The sequence below is a fragment of the Ambystoma mexicanum genome, chromosome 11 (genome assembly GCF_040938575.1).
Source record: "Ambystoma mexicanum isolate Mex_15411 chromosome 11, UKY_AmexF1_1, whole genome shotgun sequence".
NCBI lineage: Eukaryota > Metazoa > Chordata > Amphibia > Caudata > Ambystomatidae > Ambystoma > Ambystoma mexicanum.
The window spans coordinates 1,034,954,794-1,034,976,291 of record NC_090934.1 but is presented as its reverse complement, the minus strand read 5'-3'; the positions used below and the strand labels follow the sequence as shown (position 1 = coordinate 1,034,976,291).

The window sequence follows — 21,498 nt, the reverse complement described above, 5'->3', positions numbered from 1 at the left end:
ATCTGAATGAATATATTGTATCTACACTCTTAACATCGATCCTTTGGATGGGTGTCAAACAGACTCCTAACTGATGGGTGCTCAGCTTGTAAATAACTCCTTGTGGAATGTGATCAAAGAATTCACGCCATGACTTACCTTTTAAAAATGTCCCTGATTACTTGGTAAACTAATTGTATTATATTTATCAGGTAGGATTAGACCGAGTTAAATGACACTGCTGTGAATCCTGTGACCATCTCTGTTAATAGGATTCTGTATCATGTCAGGGAATCCATTAATAGACAAACAACTTATGTGTGACTCTTGGCTAATTGGCACTGTACTTTTTTTTAATTCATTTGTGTGTTGCCTCTCTATTCTTTAAACAGCGTTTCACCGAAGATATATGTTGGAATGAGGCTGGGCTGGCAGGATGGCTCAGTGGCAACACGTTGCTCTTCGAAGCAAAACAATGCAAAGCAACACAGGTTTGAATCCTGGTTCCACCCTTGGAGACTAACAGCATCATCACGAATTGGGTGGTATCCCAACTGTATTCATGGTATTACCGCTAGATGACAGGTTGTGCGGTAACTGTAATTCCCCAGAATTTCCGATGGTATTACCGTGCAGTAATTGCACTCAAAATCATCATTTTTGCGGTCCCTTAACCCCCAGCATAAAGCTGGAGGTAAATGCTGCCAGTCCAAGATTGGATGGACCCTTAAATACGGCGTTAATAGTGTTACTACCACATTTAAAGGCTACCGCCCAACTCATGATGAGGCCCAAAGTTTGTAATCCTAGTATACATTCAATCCTTCAAAAGACGAGAAAACCTGCTGAGATGCAGTGCAATCTGTTAGCTCGAAACATTCGAGCAGAAACAACATTTTTACTGTGGGCCTGATTTACAAAAGCTTTTCACTATGGTGCACTCACATTGGAAAACACTTTGTAAATCCGACGTATGGTCTTTCTGTTTCTACCACATACCCTCTGATTAGACTACTCTCTTTTACCGTTCCACTGCATTCTTCTCCGAGCTCTCATTTTCATTTTGAACCCCACAGACCCATGTCTGCGTGGTTCTATGTTCTTTCATCACCACTCATTTCTGCAACTGGCTTTTAAACGTGTACAGAATTTTAAAAAAATGTCATCACATTTTTTTTGTGTGGGGGTAACCGCCCCACACACCTCTCAACCACCTATTGTTACCTATTCCCTAACCCCAACCCCTTAGCTGCCCTTTCCCAGCCCCCCTAAAAATGTTGTTTACCTTTTCCATAATTCTGTACACATTTAAAAGCCAGTCGTAGAAAATACTGGCGATGAAACAACGTTATACCGTCTGTGCACCACAGGTGTGTACTCAAAGTTTTCGGCGATAAGCCTGTACATCACCAAATCAACCTGCTGGTAGTTGGCGCCATATGAATCCTTATTCCATTGCAGTACATTGCATTGCTGAGCAAAAATGGTGGCAGTGAATAAGGCAGGCACCTTGATCAGAAATGCGTAGGAAATAAAACAAATGTTCTGTTCTCTAATCTACACGTGCTGGAAAATGCCCCCTAAAGCCCAGCCTTAATTCCAAACTCTAAGTAGCTTAGGGAGAATGTATGCAATCAATAGGAACACACAGTGACCTTTCCCTCTCACTTGAAAACACATCCTATTACAACCAATGCATTCAAAGAAGTAACGTACAAAAGTCAAACCGCGTGAATTGGAACTGTGACTCAAGGACAGGGAAAAGGAGGTGTACAATGACCATACACCAACTGTTGCTTCTTGTTGACTGCGTACAATTTTCTTGAGCTGGCTGGCAAAGTTCTGAAGCACAGAAGGCTTATAGAAAAACAACAACAACGTGAGAAAAACATAAATGTGCCCATATGATAAGACTATTTTGTCAAATACCTTGACATGTCAGAAATGTTTACATGTGTAAATTAACCAGCACCTGTGATGCACAGCAAAGACTTCATCTCATTTGTGTGTCAATCTTTGCTGCAAAGTAGCAGCCTCTTGTCATTTCTTGTGAATTAGCATTTGCATGTGTTCAGGGCTGGAGGCTGATCCACATTACCCTGTTAATATCCCTTCTCAGTAACATATTCTGTGCCTAACTACTAATCTGGAAATAATTACACGCCATCATTAAGCTTTAGCAGTAATAGATTCACAAGGAAAGAATTGATGAGGACACGCCGTTCTCCGTTCGGATCATTGAGAGCCCCACCGAACAAGGTGCTGATCCTGTATGCTAAATGGATGGCGGAAGCCATCAGAGTCTCCAGTAACACTGCACATTAAAGCAAAAGTGGAAGGCTATATTTATATGATCCCTTATACATTGAAAAATAGCCCCCTTCACTTTGCAGGATTTTACCCCAAGGTGCTGATAAATGGTGTACGTCGGGGCCAAAAGATGTCAATATTACATATAGCTTTCATTAAAATATGCTGTGTAGTATGAATATGCTGAATCGTTCCCCTTGGGGTATTATTAATGTATTCTGGAGCAGTACAATGGGAAATAATCATTTATACTAATATGTTATACATTTGGATGATATACTAAGCCGTGTCGTGTGCATATGCAAATGAAAGAACTCAACAGATATTAGCTAACAAGAAAAAAATATATAAATGCATTATACATGTCGGATTGATGGGTACGCTCAGAGACATAAAGGATCAGAGACAATGATGGGGAGAGACAGATCTAAACTGTCTGACCTTGGGCTCCCCCAGAGAGTAACTGAACCTACCCACTATCAAGGAAATACTTTGGATCTTATCTTTGCACCAGAAACAATTACTGACACGGCCCATCCTATCCCGATGGCCTGGTCCGATCACTTTCTCGTCCCTTTCTCGATCTTCTTAAAGACACCCTCCTTCCCTCGACCATAGCCTGCCATCAGCAAACGCAGCTGGCGTGGGGTGGCTAATCACGAAGTAATCTCCTCCTTGCAAGGACATTGTGGGCAGGCAGCTAACTGCTCCTTGACCACCCTGGAATCCTCCTTTATAGCAACTGCTAACTTGCTAGCTCCTGAAAAAATGTGCAAACAAAAGAATCGCCCTTCTGAACCCTAGTTGACTAAAGAGCTTAGATCTAGCAAACTGCAGTATAGACAAGCTGAGAGGAAATGGCGCGTCTCTTACTCTGTCGAAGCCAAAATTATTTACCACAATGCTCTTACCTCATAAAAAAAAAAAATCTTTAACGCGAAGAAAGCCTACTTTAGCCACACAGTTGAGGTGGCCTTTAACAAACCCAAGGACATATTTAACCAGGTCTACTCACTCTCTGCTCCAGAGACAGGTTGCCCTTCAGTGCCACCTTCACAGAGCCTATGTGACTCTCTCTCTCTTCTTTTACTGTGGAAAAAATATCCACCATTAGAGATAATATAAAAGTTGAAGCCGAGGCGTCATCTATTGAAAAGGTACACAATGAAGCTCTCCCTTCGTTAGGGACGTGGTCCACATTTCCTCACTTTTCAGATGCTGATATTCTATCAGCTAGTCAGCACCTCAAATCTGCCTCCCCAGCGGATGCCATACCTTTGGCACTTTTAAAATAACTGTCTGGCAATATGATTGCTCATATCTCTTCTGCGGTTAATCATTCCTTCACCACGGGTGTTATCCTGCCCTCTCTTAAACATGCTTTGGTCATCCTCCTGTTAAAAAAAAAACTCCCTGGACCCTGAAGTGTTAGCTAATTATCGGCCTTTTTCTCTTTTGCCAAGCATTATGAAAGTAATGGAAGTTCTCCCTGCTGCTCCCCAATTTCTTAGAATCTTCCTGCTATTTTGACGTATTTCAATCTGGTTTCCGTCCGGGGCGGGGCACTGAATCTGTCTTGAATTCAGTGCTTGACGACCTTGTACGCCCAGTGGACCAGGGACGTGTCGGAGCCGTCCTTCTTTTAGATCTGTCGGCGGCTTTCGACACGGTTGATCATTTCACCCTGGTCTCCCGTCTGTCCGCCGCTGGTTTGTCTGGCCGAGTCATTGACTGGTTCACTGCCTTTCTCGCTGACAGGTCCCAGTCGGTATCTCTTCCCCCTTTTCGGTTCTCTCATGTCTCCCTTGCCTGCAGGGTCCCTCAAGGATCGGCACTCTCCCCGATTCTATTTAATGTCTATATCAGCCGCCTTCTCCTCCTTTTTCAAGGCCATGGTTTACGCTATTACTCCTATGCAGACGACACCCAGATCTTAGTCCAGTTGTATCTGACTCAGTCTGAGACTGCTGCAAGACTGAGGAAATGCCTGGAGGAAATGGGTAGTTGGATGTCGTCTAACTGGCTGAACCTCAATGCTAGTAAAACAGAGGTCTTGGTTGTTGGGACTACTTCCCCCCAGCTGTATTGGACTGCTGACTTCTGGTCTCCTTCACTTGGCCACCTTTCTACTATTGTGCTGGCGGTTAAAAACCTGGAAGTTAAACTCTCGGCCTCTTTGGCCATGGAGGAGTAGGTGGCGGCAGTTTGTAAGACTGGCCTCTTTAAACTCCGGGTCTTAAGGAAGGTTATTCCTTTCATCCCCACAGTCTGTCAAGCCCCGGTGGTAGATGCACTAGTATTAAGAGGCCTGGACTACTGTAACTCGCTCTACCTGGGGCAGCCTCTTTACCTTATTAAGTGGTTACAACTTCACCAAAATACTGCAGCACGATCCATTCTTTGCCCTTCTTTTGTTACTCACATGTGCCCCCTTCTGAGGCAATTACATTGGCTTCCCATTGAGGCCTGTGATATGTTGAAATCTATGTGTATGGTTCATCGACCTTTAACAGCATTGGAGCAGAGTATTTGCAAGACAAAAAAGTGCATTACTCTCCCATTCTGCCTCTACGTTCTCAATTTGTAACCTGGTCAATTGCACTTATATCTACTGTCTTGTATAAATCTGAAAATGTTTTGTAACCTATTGAAACTCGCTCTAAGTCTATGATGCCCAGTTACCCTTGGGTTCGGCTCGCAGTAAAAATAAATCAACTAAACTAAACTAAACTAAACTAAACTAAACTAGACTAAACTAAACTAATCAGCCCTCCGTATAGCTATTCCACAGTTCAGGTTGGCCTGGTCAGGTGGGTGTGCTTTCTCTATTGTGGCCGCCATAGCCTGGAACAAACTTCCTCTTACGCTGCGGAGTACTGTTGATCATCTCGGATTTCGGCATAAACTAAAAACTTTACTATTTTAAAAACTCAGCATTCTATTTCTCTCTGCCTTCTGTCTCCAGCACTGTGAAGCCATTTGCAAAGTTCTTATAACATAACATAACATAACATAAACTCATAGAGAGATGCATAGATAGGGAAAAGCACATTCCATTTGATAATTTATTTTCTGAAAATCTCTCTACTTATTTTCATATACGTGATTCATTTTGGTATTGTTTCAAATGTATGTTTTCAAAATATTTACTTGTAATTCACATTTTTTGATTTCCTTTTTGTTTTTGTCACCTCTTTTGTTTCTTTGTGGTTACATTTCTTGTTGGGGAGACCACCCGAACTTCCAATTTTGACTTGCCCTGGCACAATTTAACAACATCATCCTCGCCAAATACCATTTTCTCTTCTGTGCTTGTCAATCCCTTTCACTGACCCTCTTTATTTTATAGAGCGGCTGGAGACCATGACAATGGCAGTGATGCGTGGTATAAATCAATTTAACATTCTGCTCCACGTTTATTTAGGAAGTGATATGATATGATCGGTAACTTATAATGCGCTTAATACCTCGAGGTTTCTAAGCGCGTACCCAGGGATCGAACCTGTGTTGCTCCGTGTCGTCTTGCTTAAAAGGCGAGCATGTTGCTGCTGGGCTCTCCTCCCGAGACAACATTCAAGATTTGTGGCACTTGGCTTGCCCTCTTGATCCTTTTCCACACTTTTTAACTTATGTTTGTTTTATTTAGGATACGTATTGAGAGTGAACCTATTTTGAGATACAACAGTGTGCTGTAAACCGATATGGGTTACAGGCATACTTTAGATGGTTACTGGGGAGAGGGGGGTTCTTATAATGCAGAATGAATTAGAGAAATAACATTTAAGGTAGCAGGGAATAGTTAACATGCACAGTAACTGCAGGACATGTAACGCTGCTAAAAGGAGCTTGCAAGCTATATGGGGTGTCTGGCAAAGGGGAGTGGTCCAACGGGCTATGGAGTTGGGTCGATTCCAAGTTTCTTACAGGGTGTGAAGACGGTTCTCAATTAAGGATCTTGCTTTCTTTGCTGAAATGGAACTGAGTCTGAAATTGATTGACATGAGGTTATATAGTCTGGGGTCATGCAGTGAGAATTTGTATTGACTACTAATTTATTTCTGCTTTTCTGTTTCTCTGGCATGGCAATATCCTGACTTCTGATGATGTGCCTATTGTCAGAGATGGTGATCTTGTATGCTAGGTGGGAAGGAGTATGCACGGTGACAGCTTTGATTATAATTCGCCTGGATTCAACGGTGGTGCATTTGTGTAGATTTTGTCAGTGAAGTGAGATGAGGGTGGGAATTATGGTACAGAGCCACATATGATGCTTCTCATAAGTGCTTAGTTGGCGGTGGGCAGGTCAGGGAGCGGAGGGGCTGGGGAGGGTTCCTCCATCTAGGTGAAATGGGATCAAGAACTGACTTTGGTGTCTGCTAGTAAGGGGATGGTGGAAAACGTGCTCTTTGAGGTTTTTTTCCTATGCATGCTCGGTGGTTGCCTGCATGGATTCCCAGAGACGAAGTACACAATGTGAGCTGTGGGGTGAAATCCACATGTTTTCTGGTTGACAGCCAAGTCTGGGTGTGGGCGTGGTTGGTGTTGTTGAAGAGCCGGAATTCCCACTTGGTGAGGTTAGATTTGGAATGGGAGCAAGGGATCAAAATCAAAATCTGAGTGAGCAAGACCTTGTGTAGGTGGATGTCTTTGATGGATGATATTTCCAGGTGGAAATGTGATCATCTGCATGTTTCTGAATGTGTAACCTGTGATCTAGCTGGGGATATTCACAGAGCTCCATGAAGAGCCTGGAGATCATGGGTGTGAGGGTGGATACATGTGCGACTTCACAAGTGATGTGTACAGCTGGTGCTGTGGTGGTATCCATTTCGACAAATGGATGGCAGGCAAGGCTTCTAGGCAGAAGGCTCTCTCCTCTCTCACACTTATCAAGCTCCTATTTGATTTCGCCGTGTTTCTTTTCTTTGCCTCTATACCAGCTCCACTGACAGCCCCATCCATTTATGATCCTGATCCCGGTCCCTTTATTAGCAAACATATAAATGGGAAATCCGACACTATAGAGTGTCACAAAGGCAATAAAGAAGCGTTGCGTGCCCATTATAGTGCGTGGGGTAATTCCTTGCTGCATGCATAGAGGTTATTGAAAGAATCTTCAGTGGTATTTCAGGTAAAATGTTTGTAAGATTTTTCATGTGATAGAAATTAAAACATGTGACAGACAAATGAACAGCTAAACAGCAAAATTAAGAGAGACTGCTTAATGTGTATTTCTAGTGTGTGTGTTCTTTTCTTGCTAAGCTTGCTTAGGTCCTATGCAGAAGCATAGCCAGGATTGTCTAACAAGTGGAGCCTGACGCTAATGTAGTTGGACCCACCACAGTGACATTAACATCTGTACATGCCCACACAGTGCTGCTGAGTGGGCATTTATTGATTACCGGTGGGCCTTGCCCACTCAGGCCTACCTTATCTAAGCCTCTCGTCCTATGGTATAGATCGCTATAACTATGCAGATGACATGCAGCTTTTTCTGAGTGCGTTCGGCTCGAGTGAGGTGCCATCCTCCCTACCTGTTGTCTCGCTGTCATTAATAAATCGATTAACAAATCAAGCCTTCTGAATCTGACTCGTTTAAATCAGTGCATCTTATTGTCAGTGCTCTTCCCATCCATTGTGAGTTCTCCCTTCGGCCAACAGATATAGGGTAAAAGAAACTTTCTGATTACCCAACTGATAAACCTGAGGGTTATCACTGATTTAATGATATCTGTGATACCCCAAGGGAATGTGGTATTCCAAGATAGATTCTGGCATCTAGACCAAGAACAGATGTTTGCTGCACACTGCTACTCGTAGTGCCCATACTTGATAATGCCTATTCACGTTTGGCATCCTGGCGCCTCTAGCACCTTCAAAACATTGTGGAAAAAGCTCTTACTGCAACCAGGAAAAGAGACTCCATTTTCTCCAGTCCTGTGTGCGCTACTCTGGCTCCCTGCCTCAGCCCATATCACATTTAAGCATCGCTGACAAAGCATACTATGCGCTGGCTCCAACCTTCTGGCAAGATATCCTCCAGCATAGGCACTCTTCGGAATGCTAAGATCTAGCTCCTCTTCTTTTCATATCTATTTCTCAGAATTCAATGTGGTGGCAGATCATTTGGCTATCCAGCGCATCTCTGGAACACTCCCCCCGCTACTCTTAGAGTAATACCACACTTTTCAATATTTAAAATTGAGTTTAAATTGTTTCTGTTCACCAGCCATTGTGACTACTAATTTAGGAATCTTTGCTTAAGTTGTCAGCAAACATATTTTCTTTTTTCTCAGCACCATGAGGCAACTTGTGGCAGCAGTGTGCCCTCTAAAAAACACAATTTAACAGAAACCCACAGAACCAAATGTCTGCACCAAAAAGTTAAATCGCAAAATCCTGTTGAATCACGCTCTCTGAGATCCACCAGTGACAGATATTGTAGCTCACTTATAATGTAAAAGAAATGTCAGGAGGTTTTGCATTAGTGTTGCTCTAAGGCTTGGTAAGTTTCCATTTCGTAATAGGCTTGCATAAATTCAAAACAAATGCCTACAAATGTGTATATTTGTGCAATGTTGTTTTTTTGTAAAGCCATCGCTCAATGGGGCGGGGGGGGGGTACCACCCCAATATTCCAAGACCACCCCTTCTAGTCCCTACTGTTTTACCTTTGCTTGAATCTGTTTTAGCCCTCTTCCCAATGTATTTTTATGTCAACCTTCTTCGGGTCAGTGTTTTTCTGAATGTCGTTTTTCTAATGATATGTCAACATGTTACTGCTTTGTAATTAGTACATTACAGGTGTACATCATGCAGAAGTGTAATGACGTTCAGAAGATCAAGTCATCCTCCCAAATCACAATTACGTCATGGAAGATTGTTGTCCAAAATGCCCATGTGTGTCTTTAATTTGTGCACATAATCAATTCTCCCCCTCGTTAATAAAACAACAATATGAGATATCCATGGTACTCAACAAGCAACTTACAAGGAACATTGTGAAAAGTAGCCATGTTTATCTGGCTTGGTTGTTTCTTCTGTTGCCTCTTTTGCATTGTCATCTCTTATACATTTGGTTTTGCCTGGATTGCTCTCATCTTGAAGATGTTGTTACAACCTTTTCTTCTGTCGGTTTCTTTGTTTCTTCAAGGTCTAACTTTCCCCTTTTTTGTTTCTTCAAGGTCTAACTTTCCCCTTCTTCTGTCGACCCTGTTCGCGGGTATTTTAGTCAGCTTAGCCAGTACTTTAGTACTTCGTACTAACTACTTAGTACTTTAGTCAGTTTTGCTTACGAGAAGGCTTCTTGATACTTGAAGTTATCATATATGCGTTTGACTTTCTCACATTGTTGTAGTTGTTCACTCTTTACATCTCTCACACGTGCTTCACATTGTTTACATTTGGAATGTGATAACCATTTCTTATCATGTCCCTGATTTTTTCCGTCTCTTAAAATCAATAATGCAGCCAGTTCTCTTTAGGTAGGCCTCAGTTTATGACACATCCTCCATCTGTTATTGTGCTGATTTGAGTCATATTACAAAGATAACATATTGAATTTTCTAGTATCCATAAAACGGTATGACGTCCTTTCATCGCGGGATGTTTTTAAATGGGTTTTTTGCCGCAACCTTTTTTTTAGAAAAAACCCATGACATTTTTTAGGGCGTTATGTAAATTATATATATGGGGTGAGGGTGTTTGGAAATAAATAGAAATAAAAGAAAATGGGAGGTTTGGGGGCAGAACCCCCCAAAAATAATGTAAAAAAAATTTGATGGGTTTTTTTGTAAAATAAATCACGGTAAAAAACCCCACGAAAAACATCCCGCGATGAAATGACATCAAACCCATAAAAAAGGCCTCATTCTAACCTTGCCAGTCCTGAAACAACGGTGCTGGTAAGCTTACCCACACTGTTGTTTCCGGATTGCCAAAGTACAACTCTGCCGGGCGGGTGCCCTCCCATCCACAGAGTTTCATGGAAGCACTGGCACCTTTATGCCCATCATGTGTTATGTTTATTTTCTCAGACGAATTCGCCTCTGTGGGAGAACAGTAATTTACTTAGCACTTGGTGTATGTGTTGGTTATCAGACATGTTAACTCCTTACTGTTCATGTTCCTTGTGGCCAAGAAGTGATGCTTCTGGCAGGCACTGTATGTTCTATGTATGTTCATGGAGGAAGCTGACCCTGCATGCGTTATGTTTGATCAGTGCAACTGTTCATGCGTCTACCGCTATCAACATGCTGCAAATGTTGAGTCATGGTGCCAACTGCTTTTAATGAGTTGCAAATGTTACTGTTATTCTTTTGAGTTGTCCGTGTAAATACGAGGAAACTCCACGATTCTAGGATGGGGTATGTGTTTTATATGTTATTTATTTTATTTTATTGTTCACTTATATCACGCTTAATACCAGCAGGTGTTTTCTAAGCGCGGGATCAGGATTCAAACCTGTGTTGTGCTGTGTTGCCTTGCTTCCAAGACACACGAATTGCCCCTGAGCTATCCTTCATACACATGCTTCATTCTCGCGCTCTGAAACACCTGTGTATGGGCACGATATAAATGAAATATCATATCATATCATGTCTTGGTGGATTACACTATGGACTTCCAAGTTATCTCACCATCTGGCCATTTCGACCGCTCTTGCACAGCACATATAATGAAAAGTGAACTGATAAACAGTAGTGGTACTAGTGCGAAGATCATCTGACGTGCTCTTTTTGAGTCGAGGTCCTGGTGGAGATAGTGGGCCTTCCAGGACGTGCCGTGCACTTCTCTTGCAACACCTTGTGCCAGGTATGATCTATACTCTAAGCATAGCCCTGTGCTTCTCGCTCTATAATAAACATGGTGCAGTCTGTCAGGCGTGCATGTAATGCAATGGCGCAGTTTCATATGTCATCCAGATTTGGTCACTTAGCACTTTTTTGATAGCACCTTTATATTGATTAGTATATACTGCTCATGAAATATAGATGGATATTAATTATATCCAGCAGTGTCTGATAGGTTGCTTTTAGATATATTTGTCTAGATTTTTTCAATGTTGATATACATTTATATGTATTTTATGATGTTACTGTGAGAATGTAAAACGTTTTTTTATTCTACTATGATGTTTTTGATAAATAATAAAATATGATGTTATATTTGTTCATCTGACTGAGCCTCTTTCCCCTCCACACTTATCTGAATCAATTATCAATTGAATAATTGTTGTACTTACCCGTGTGACCCCTTGACTTGCTTTTTTACATCCAGATTTGGTCATTTATTTTCCTGCAGTTGCCTGCACCAGCTTTGCATGTGCCATGCAGACATGCACTTAATGTACCTGTACACATATAGTATTGACTAAATGTGCAAATAATGCTTGTCAAATGTGCATGTCTTGTGCATGTAATGTGCATGTAGAGTATTTCAGAGCCCTCAAATGAAGTCATGTGTTCTAGTGTTAGATAGTCATGTTTATATATGTTGCTCACTGAAGCCTCGTTATAACAGTTGACTCAGTGCCACGCCAAAGTCGGTCTATGCCAGTGACCACATATTCCATGGCATAATACCTTGCATAGGTGTTGTAAAGAAGGATGCTTGCGAGATCAGGTAGGTTGACATGCAGTTCCTTTTATTATGTTGCATCAAGTAACAAGTAAGTAGAATGCACATTTCTCCAGGAGACCCACTGGCTCACACCACCAAGGCTAACATCCATCAGCTGCCTGGGCTAGGTCCTACTTCAAGCATTCACATTCTACCCACTAGCTCAACATTCTCCCATGACCTCACACACTGCCAACATCCAGGGAGATAAGATAAAACACATCTCCCGTTCTTCAAGACACACAGCAAAGCACATTCACATCGCAGCAAACATCCAGCATACAGGGAGGCGTGGGTGCAGGAAGCACAAGACAACAACTGCTAAATCTAACAGTACACTTATAGTCATCTCAGCCAACAATTGCCACTGCCATATACAGGCAAATGTATAATATCAGGTGATTTCCTTCTCTTCTAATGCAATATACTGTTTAGCATGCACGTGCACACTACACCTGGTAGCACTGTTTAGCATGCACGTGCACACTACACCTGGTAGCACTGTTTAGCATGCACGTTCACACTACACCTGGTAGCACTGTTTAGCATGCACGTGCACACTACACCCGGTAGCACTGTTTAGCATGCACGTTCACACTACACCCGGTAGCACTGTTTAGCATGCACGTTCACACTACACCCGGTAGCACTGTTTAGCATGCACGTTCACACTACACCCGGTAGCACTGTTTAGCATGCACGTTCACACTACACCCGGTAGCACTGTTTAGCATGCACGTTCACACTACACCCGGTAGCACTGTTTAGCATGCACGTTCACACTACACCCGGTAGCACTGTTTAGCATGCACGTTCACACTACACCCGGTAGCACTGTTTAGCATGCACGTTCACACTACACCCGGTAGCACTGTTTAGCATGCACGTTCACACTACACCCGGTAGCACTGTTTAGCATGCACGTTCACACTACACCCGGTAGCACTGTTTAGCATGCACGTTCACACTACACCCGGTAGCACTGTTTAGCATGCACGTTCACACTACACCCGGTAGCACTGTTTAGCATGCACGTTCACACTACACCCAGTAGCACTGTTTAGCATGCACGTTCACACTACACCCGGTAGCACTGTTTAGCATGCACGTTCACACTACACCCGGTAGCACTGTTTAGCATGCACGTTCACACTACACCCGGTAGCACTGTTTAGCATGCACGTTCACACTACACCCGATAGCACGGTAGCACTGTTTAGCATGCACGTTCACACTACACCCGGTAGCACTGTTTAGCATGCACGTTCATACTACACCCGGTAGCACATCCAGAATATACAAAGCCCTTTGAGGCCATGGCAAAGGCAGGCAATTGCTATACACATATCACGTTGCATAACATTGCATTACTTACGCAATAGCATATACACATTTAATGGATATTTGTATGTTATGTTATGTTTACTTATACTGCAGACCGCTACCACTCAGTGACAGTCTCAAGTGGGGAAAGACTGAAAACCTAGTTGTCAAAGATGGACCTAAGAAAGTATGGGGAGTTAGTGTTTGTTTGTAGCTAATGCAATGATGAAACCCAAAGGTGAGCATACATATATGTATATATAAATACAGTATCAGAAACAAAGCAGATAGAGAATTGCCAAGCTTCTTCATCGTGTGATATGAAAAAGAAAAAAATGCATCGAAGAAGACTTTGATTTCCTAGTATAGCAATTACCAAATCTTCAACAGTTTGGACGATTCAATATTTTCAAAAAAAATCATGTGAATGTCACATTTGACAGATAACAAAGAAGAATGCTTTTCGGTTTCATAGTAGGTAGCAAAACACAAAACTCAAAGTGGCATTCTCCTTACATGAATGACAGACTATTGCTGGTTAATTTAAGCAGGGGGATGGGAGCATGAGCAGAACACAGTCTATTTGAAGCAAGTGTTTTAGTTCCAAAATGTAATTTCCCGGCATAAGAATCATGCCTTTAAACATGTTTTTTTTTCGTATTCATATTTTAAGTAGTGGGAGGGACTATCACATATTCGAAAGGCAGAGGAAAACAAATGAATGTACTTAAAAGAAAGGTTCTTCATTTATAAACTATGGATATTAAACTTAGTTCGTGAAACATACACATAATGCACACTAAAAAGTGTTGTTTGTTCTCACAAACTCTGCCACCTGTGAAATGTGTATTGATACAAATTCAGGCATCACACGGTTATGATACATTGCACGCTAATGCTCGCTTTTGTTGTATGTATATCGGCCATTTCACTCAGCACACACCAAAGAAATCGCTAGCTTGGTCTTAACGCAGCCTTAGACTAGACTGCTTGGATGTTTGTATAAGAACAGCAGCAAGGACGTGCAGATTACTTTTTATACTTCGTTGTCAGACAGAGCTAAATCCTGATTTGTCAGAGTTAAAGAAAATCACTAGCACACGTTGGAGTGGAAATGACCTGCTTGTCCTTTTTAAATGTTCATTTCAGGCACACCCCAGGCCCAAATAGTGCCATACGAGAAAGCCTGACAATATATGGAGCACAGAGTTTGCATGCGCATGCTCATTGAGGTCATATCATGACATCATCTTGACAAAAAGAGACTGGAAAATGGCTACACTGCAAGACCACACCATGGACAGTGAGAGACCATTAATGGAGCGTGGGTGAGGCAGATCACACGATCCTTACGGCCAGGCTTCCCTTGGTGGAGGTGCTCATTGTGGGGCCAGTGTGAAGACCGGAATAGTATACCTTTCAACGGTCGAGTAATGTTATGGATGATTTATATGTGAACCTCTGCACTTGACATGCCATTGTGCTGTTAAGGACCAAGCGCTAACAAATGCCTACATTCCGATTGTGGTAGGTGGCAAAGGGTTTCTGTACCTATTAGCCATCGTTAACTCCTGTCTGTATAAATGCAATCATATTACTTTGTGGAGGTCTATGAATTCAGTAGTTGTGGATGGGTTACTCACGTCTATCACATTCGCCTTACTGTCTGGGTGTGCAGAAGTTACACATGTGCAATATCTGTTGCTTCTGATTTAGATGTGTTTGACAAGAGTACTGATGTGTTGGCCTGTGGGTTGTTTGTTATGATTGTTAGGTCACTTATGAAGTCATGATAAGATAATTATTTTTCAAAGGTGATCCCAATAAGCAAGCCCATCCATGTTGTTTATGATATGATATGATATGGCATTTATAACGCGTGATAGGTGACATGTTTGTTTCTGTGCAATTTCTGATTGCTTATCTTCAGTTGTTGGTGATGCAATTGCCTGTGGAAATACTGTGTGATGAATTGAAAGAGTTCATCACCTCTCCCCAAAGTGAAGCCACCCCCTTTGCATCTGGAGATGTGAGCCACTACACTTAACACCCCATTGGAGACATGGAAAGCAAGAGCTCTCTGGTCTCTGGTGGTGAACCCCCCCGCCCACTCCTTTGGCGACAGGAATACGCCCAGGGAGGCACAAGTCAAGATGCCCCCCCCAACACCAAACACTGTTATTGGCTATGTGGGAGCTGATATGTATAATCATCCTAAAACCCCTTCCCTATTGGTTGGTTTGCTTTATGACCCCTACCATCATCAGTCCTCCTCTGAGACGGCAGATAAGGGCTTGGCCCAGACCACAAGATAAGAGTCAGTTAAAGAGCCAGTCATAAATGATGGAGAGGTAATCACATGATGCAGTAGAAACAAACTACACATCTTTGTGCTAAAGAACTGGGCAGCCATATTGTAATGCCTATACGAAAATGGAGTTAAATGTAACTAAAAGCTCCATATCTATAACCTCATTCAGAGTTATGTTACTTCCTGATGGTGTGATTATATGAAATGAGTGTATGTTGATTATCAAGTAAATTCCTGATATTTATGCTCAATTATTGTCAACATGATAAATAAGATTGAAAACTGTTCTATTGAGGGAATATATCCCATTTGGTAATTGTCTCCAAATACACAGCAAATGAGTCTCAAAATGAGATAAGCTTATATGCTTAGTTGCATTGAACGCATGATACAATAGAAAATGATTGCAATCACACATTTCTGGACCTCGGCAGCCGTTTTATAGTGACGTGACTGCTTATGAACATGGGATGAGATATAATTGTGGACTGCTCTGCCTGTAATGTCATACTAGGGTACGTTTGTTCCTAATGATAACATAGTATGGATTTTAGCACATTATTGGCTAAAGAGGATCATACAAATGATGCCATATGGTAATTAACAAATTAGTACTAATGTATACAACGCAATTCTCTAGTAAGAAAACATATCCAATTTGATCATAACATTCATTGGCCAGCTAGTACACTGACATGATCTCAAATGAGATAAACGTGTATACTTGGGGCCCGATTCATGGAATTTTTTGCACGGTTCAAAGTGACTTTGCACTGCTGACACAAACCCTGATTCATGGAATCAATAACAATACTCACATGTGCATATGCCATGGTCCTCTGCAATATAGGGTCTTGCTTGTTATCATGCTGTCTTTCTCCCAAGGTCTGAATGTGACTGACACAATTTCTCAGCCAGCTATGTCCTCTGCATTGCACACCATAGGTTTAGCTCTACTAAACACTGATTTTCTACACCTACATTGAGTTGTCTGAAATACACTATCACAACTAAAACACATATACATATAGCATACTGAGTTGCCTAGTGCCTGACTAACCTGAATGAACTGAATGGTGAGATATGACATTAACCTGTCTAGATTCCCACTAAAATCCTAATACTACTATAGGAATCTTTGTTGCTCATTTTTGCACTTTAATGCACCTCTGAGCGCTAAAGTCTAAACTGACATCAGGCGTATATCATAAGACTACTTCTACTGCCTACACCAATGGACATGGTACTAGGATATATCCCCACAAGGTATCCGTTGAGATAGGAGGAATGAGTTTCTAATCCCATTATTTTTGTGAAATTCAACCTCGGCCTCTAGATCTGAACATGAGAATATGTTTAATATGAACAAGCACTCCTCTCACCCCAGTGGAGCACAAATAGTAAACACCCAAGACAGCCCATCCTTCTCACTAAATCTTTTCAATTTGATGACAAGGCAATTTCTTTAGAGGTTTTTCGTGAGGTTTCTTTTTCGTAATTTAAGTAACTGGAAACACTATCATCAGGTTACGATGTCTGCTTTGGAAGCTTTGAATTTGCTGATTTTCCCTGCAACTCCCCAATAGTATTCTTATGATAATAAAAACAACCACATTAAGGCTACTACGGTCATTGCAATTATTACTACTGCAACTAACATTAATAAAGACAGTATTCATGCAACATACTACACAAGTAGAATCAATCTCTGCAGATCAGAAGTATTGCTATTACTCTGCATAATAGTTATTGCTTCATTAACTCTGCAAGGCTAGGTGGGCACTCTGGCATTTAAACCTTCAGGTTATAAACAGATCTTTGCAATGTGTCATTAGACACCTCTCACCTATTAGCATGTTCTAACATCCAAACTCATGGTCCAGCCTTGACCATCCTCACTGCCTCCCTACTAATTTCCTATAAGACCCTGATTCCTTTCTTGGTGATCATGTGATGTTACTTCGAATCTCAAAGTGTCTCCTTCTTCAGAAAATACAGTTTGGAGGGTTCAGGTTAAAAACAAACAACCAAACACCACTGTCTGAGGTTTAGGCTTTTGAATGAAAGTGCTCAAAAGCACTTAAGGTCTGAGTCACACACCGTTTTTCAATGGGTTGAATCCATCGAATAAACACTTTGTGAATCAGGGCCTTTGGGTTTAACAAAACATTATACAAAGTTAAACCTTTACAAATATTTAAAGCTGATATAAAAATGAGCATCAGATGAAAATCAAACTGTAAAGCAATCTTGTAAATTCGCAACGGTATGGACTTATATCATTGAAATATTACACATGAAATGACCTATTCCTGACCGACTATCGGACAGGCAAATCCAGCACACCCTCACTTGACCTATATTTACCTAGAAATTGACGAGATTCCTTGCACCGCTGAACGTGGGAATCCCTCTCCCTTGGGTCGCCTACCGGTTAGGATTATCAGGACCTCAAGAAACCTGCCAGCACTGCCTCAGCAAAGCATCTCAGACTTCCTGTCTCAGCCCAGCACTTGAGGATCCCTCCAGACTGTCACTCCCTGGATGCTGGTGGATGTCTGCCTAGCACACCCACTAACAGTCCCTTCTATATCATACCCCTGTCAGTGAACAGAACTCCTTCCCCTCGGACAGATCATGCTATTACATCCGTTCTGCCCAGTATTTTTTTCTTTTGAGAATGCCACTCCTGCTAACTAGATATGTAGCATCTTCTTCTTCCTGTGCACACAATGATCTTGTTCTTTAACAGCATCATTTCATATTTGCAGCTTCTGCTATGCTGCATGTTTAAAACTCTTATTGAATGAAGCCACACAGCTCATAACTGTGCACTTACCCCATTGCATGAGAGCACTTTCCAAAATTGTTTTCAAGTTATGTCATCTGGACGAAATTGCACTAATTAGTTAAGGACATGTTACAGGTTCCTGGGAAGGGGTTAGCCTGTTGGTTTATACTAGTATTTAGACGCAGTGCATGGCAGTCAAATGAAATATTATCCTGAAATAATTTTTTTAAACATGTGTACTGTGTGAAAATGTGTGCATTTCCATCTGGTGCGCGCGCCGGTTGATTTTGCCATTGCTTGCATGTGTTTCTATTGGCCTGTCTCTGCATAAGCTATGTATGCTAAGCTAATAGACCCCTGCAACACAGCCCCCAACTCCTACAATACACAGGAGTATTTCAGTATTGTCCATTCAAAACAAGCGTGCTCAGCCACCCCGGTGGTGCATATTATTTTCACAATTAGAATGTGCATAATGCCTTCCAGAATCATGCCTGCTATGCTGCGAAGTCATGAAAAAGACCAGGCAATGTGTTTCTTTCTTTTTACGAATCACTTCACTCCACTGGATGCAGCATGAATAATCACCTTAAGGCTCACTATTTTCATGGCATTGACTTACCAGAATAATTGTCTTTATCAACTCTAGGAGCACTGCAGACTTCACTCGTTTTGGGCTGGAAAATTGTGTGAGAATGCTGGATCCAGTGACAGTTTTGCCTCTAAGGCAAGATGTTGCATCCACTCATTCATTGAGGAACACCACGCGGACTATATTGTACATATTCACAGGTCTCCCATGAAAAGCTAATACCACAGCACAAAATTCAGCACCAGCCCAGATAATACCCACATTTCAAAATACAATGGGTCTCAGCTCAGGTGAATATAGCAGAGTGTATCTGGGGCCAGATTATCAAAGCTTTGCACTTGTGCACAAAAGCAGCACAAATGGATGTATCACCAATTTTGCTGCTTAGATAATTGGAAATGGAGCAAACAGGGTTAACCCCAATTTGCATTATCAATCCATGTTTTAATGAGGGCAACATTGAAACAGTTGTTTCTTGTTTACTATGTTGGCTGAGATACACGAGCAGAAATGCAGCGAACAGATTTCTCTTTATGTTATGCAGGAAACATAGTACAAAAAGTGTGACTTATTTTTGCAGCGTTTTTAGATACTACTGAATGTAAAAAAAAATTGTGCCTTTCTGGATTATCAAAGCATTTGCTCACTTATTGGAACTTGTGCAAATGTTAGATAATCGGGCACCTGAAGAATCCCAGACAAGGCAACATCTGTTGCAGTCATGAAGTAGAGCTGCTCTTGAGTTCCAGCTTCTTTTTTTAAGTTCACTATCACCACCCACCCCATTGACGAAAGTTACATGTCTTTATAGCAACATATTTTATAAGGAATGCACTTATACATAAAAACTAATTTTGTGGGGGGCTCCCGCCCCAAACCCCCGTTTCCCACCACTAAAAACCCACCCAAACCGTTTTCCCACAATATTTGGCCCTTGACCCTACCCCCACATACATTTTCATTATGGTTTGTTGTTGTGAAATTTTCAGTTTATGTGTATGTCTACATAAAAATGTCTTTCTAAAGACTGGATACCATTAACAAAATAATTGTCAATCACAAACAGATCTTACTTAGATTCCACTATTGTTCTGAAACAACATATATATTTATAACAATTTTAACTAATTCTTATCATTCAATGCACTGATATACGTCATAATGCTGCAGTGTAAAACAGGGAAGACGTTCAGAGGACTTACTTTGTAGGGCCCTTGATTGCAGCCAGAGTATGTGCTCTCCATGGTGTAGCTCCTCAACACACCGATTTCCCTCCACACCACTACACGTGCCGTTGACGCCCGTGACTTTTCCACCAAGAAACTGCTATTCGTCATGGAGAAGGCTGGCGCAACTTTATCTAGAATTTTTGGAAGAGCCTGCAACAGGGAGCGAGAAAATACATTTACAATGGTAGACTTTAATTCCACTAAATATTCGTTGTAGCTGTATGCACAAGACCTCTCATCACCGGTGCCCAACAACTCTACAATTTCTTTTTTGGAAATATGCATTCATGAAACGTTTCTAATAAATGCATATACATTTACCACCTGGCTGTTTTGGTATTTGTAACATTTCTCATATGGAAATCCTGTCCCACTTACCCTGTAGCCAACATCTTCCAAGAGAACATCTTTGTCCACCACACAGCCGGCTTGCCACAAGGTCTCCTTAATGCTACAGCCATACAAAAATACATTCTTCTTTTGGGAATGACCGTGGTAGTCACAGAAAACCTGCAGATGAAAGAGGAGAAAACAAGTATGTCATGGTAAAAAGTTTCTTACAAGGTTTTGTGAACTTGGCAAAGATGTGAACATCAAAAGACCTTCCATCAACCTTCTCAACAAGGTTTATAGTCATTCCATCGACAGCCAAAGCATCTAATGCCATACCATCTAAAAAAAGCATTGAAAAAAAAGCATCTAATGCAATTTTTTTCATTTTATTTTTAATGGGGGTCCTCCCAAACCTCCTTTTTTAACTTTTAAAACCCATTTTTATTAAACTAAACCCCTTACCATCTAAAATAAATGTATTAGATGCTTTATTTTCAATGCATTTTTTTAGATGGTATGGCTGTCGATGCTTTGGTTGTCGATGCAATGACCGGATACCTCTCAAACAATATTCAAATTGACACACTCTCCTTTGCCTCACATGTAATGATGACCTTCTTACTTTGTTGTGAAGCTGGACTTGCAAGTCCTATCAAGCTGCAATTTACCATGTTATTGTTTCAAGGTGCCCCTATTTATGTATACAGTGGATCCCCCCAAACATTAATGGGGGTCATTTTCAATCAGTGGTGCTGGAAACAGAGGCGTAATAGGAGGACATATTGCGTGTATGCCTCAATTTTCTGTCCCGGCCCATGTTTGTGCTACACAAGGCATAGAAAGGGCAGAGACATACACGCCTACCTTTCTTCCTCTTACATGTGTGAGCACTTTGTCTTATACCTACAATAGATTATCTGAAGGCATTCCCGCAAAAAACTAATCACAAAATAATAAGTCGGAAAACGCGAAGATTTTTCATCAAATCTCCCAACTTTATTTGCGCTTTT

The 21,498-nt window shown here is 41.5% G+C and overlaps 1 protein-coding gene across 1 annotated transcript in view; it reads right to left on the bottom strand.

The window, feature by feature from the left end:
- The window catches only part of AGBL1 (AGBL carboxypeptidase 1), a 3,520,373-nt gene that overhangs the window by 1,423,899 nt on the left and 2,074,976 nt on the right, over positions 1–21,498 (bottom strand). The window contains exons 20-21 of the mRNA XM_069624284.1: positions 20,534–20,665; positions 20,129–20,305 (exon numbers count right to left, since the gene is read on the bottom strand). Coding sequence (XP_069480385.1) covers positions 20,129–20,305; positions 20,534–20,665 — 309 coding nt within the window. The remainder of the gene's footprint in view (positions 1–20,128; positions 20,306–20,533; positions 20,666–21,498) is intronic.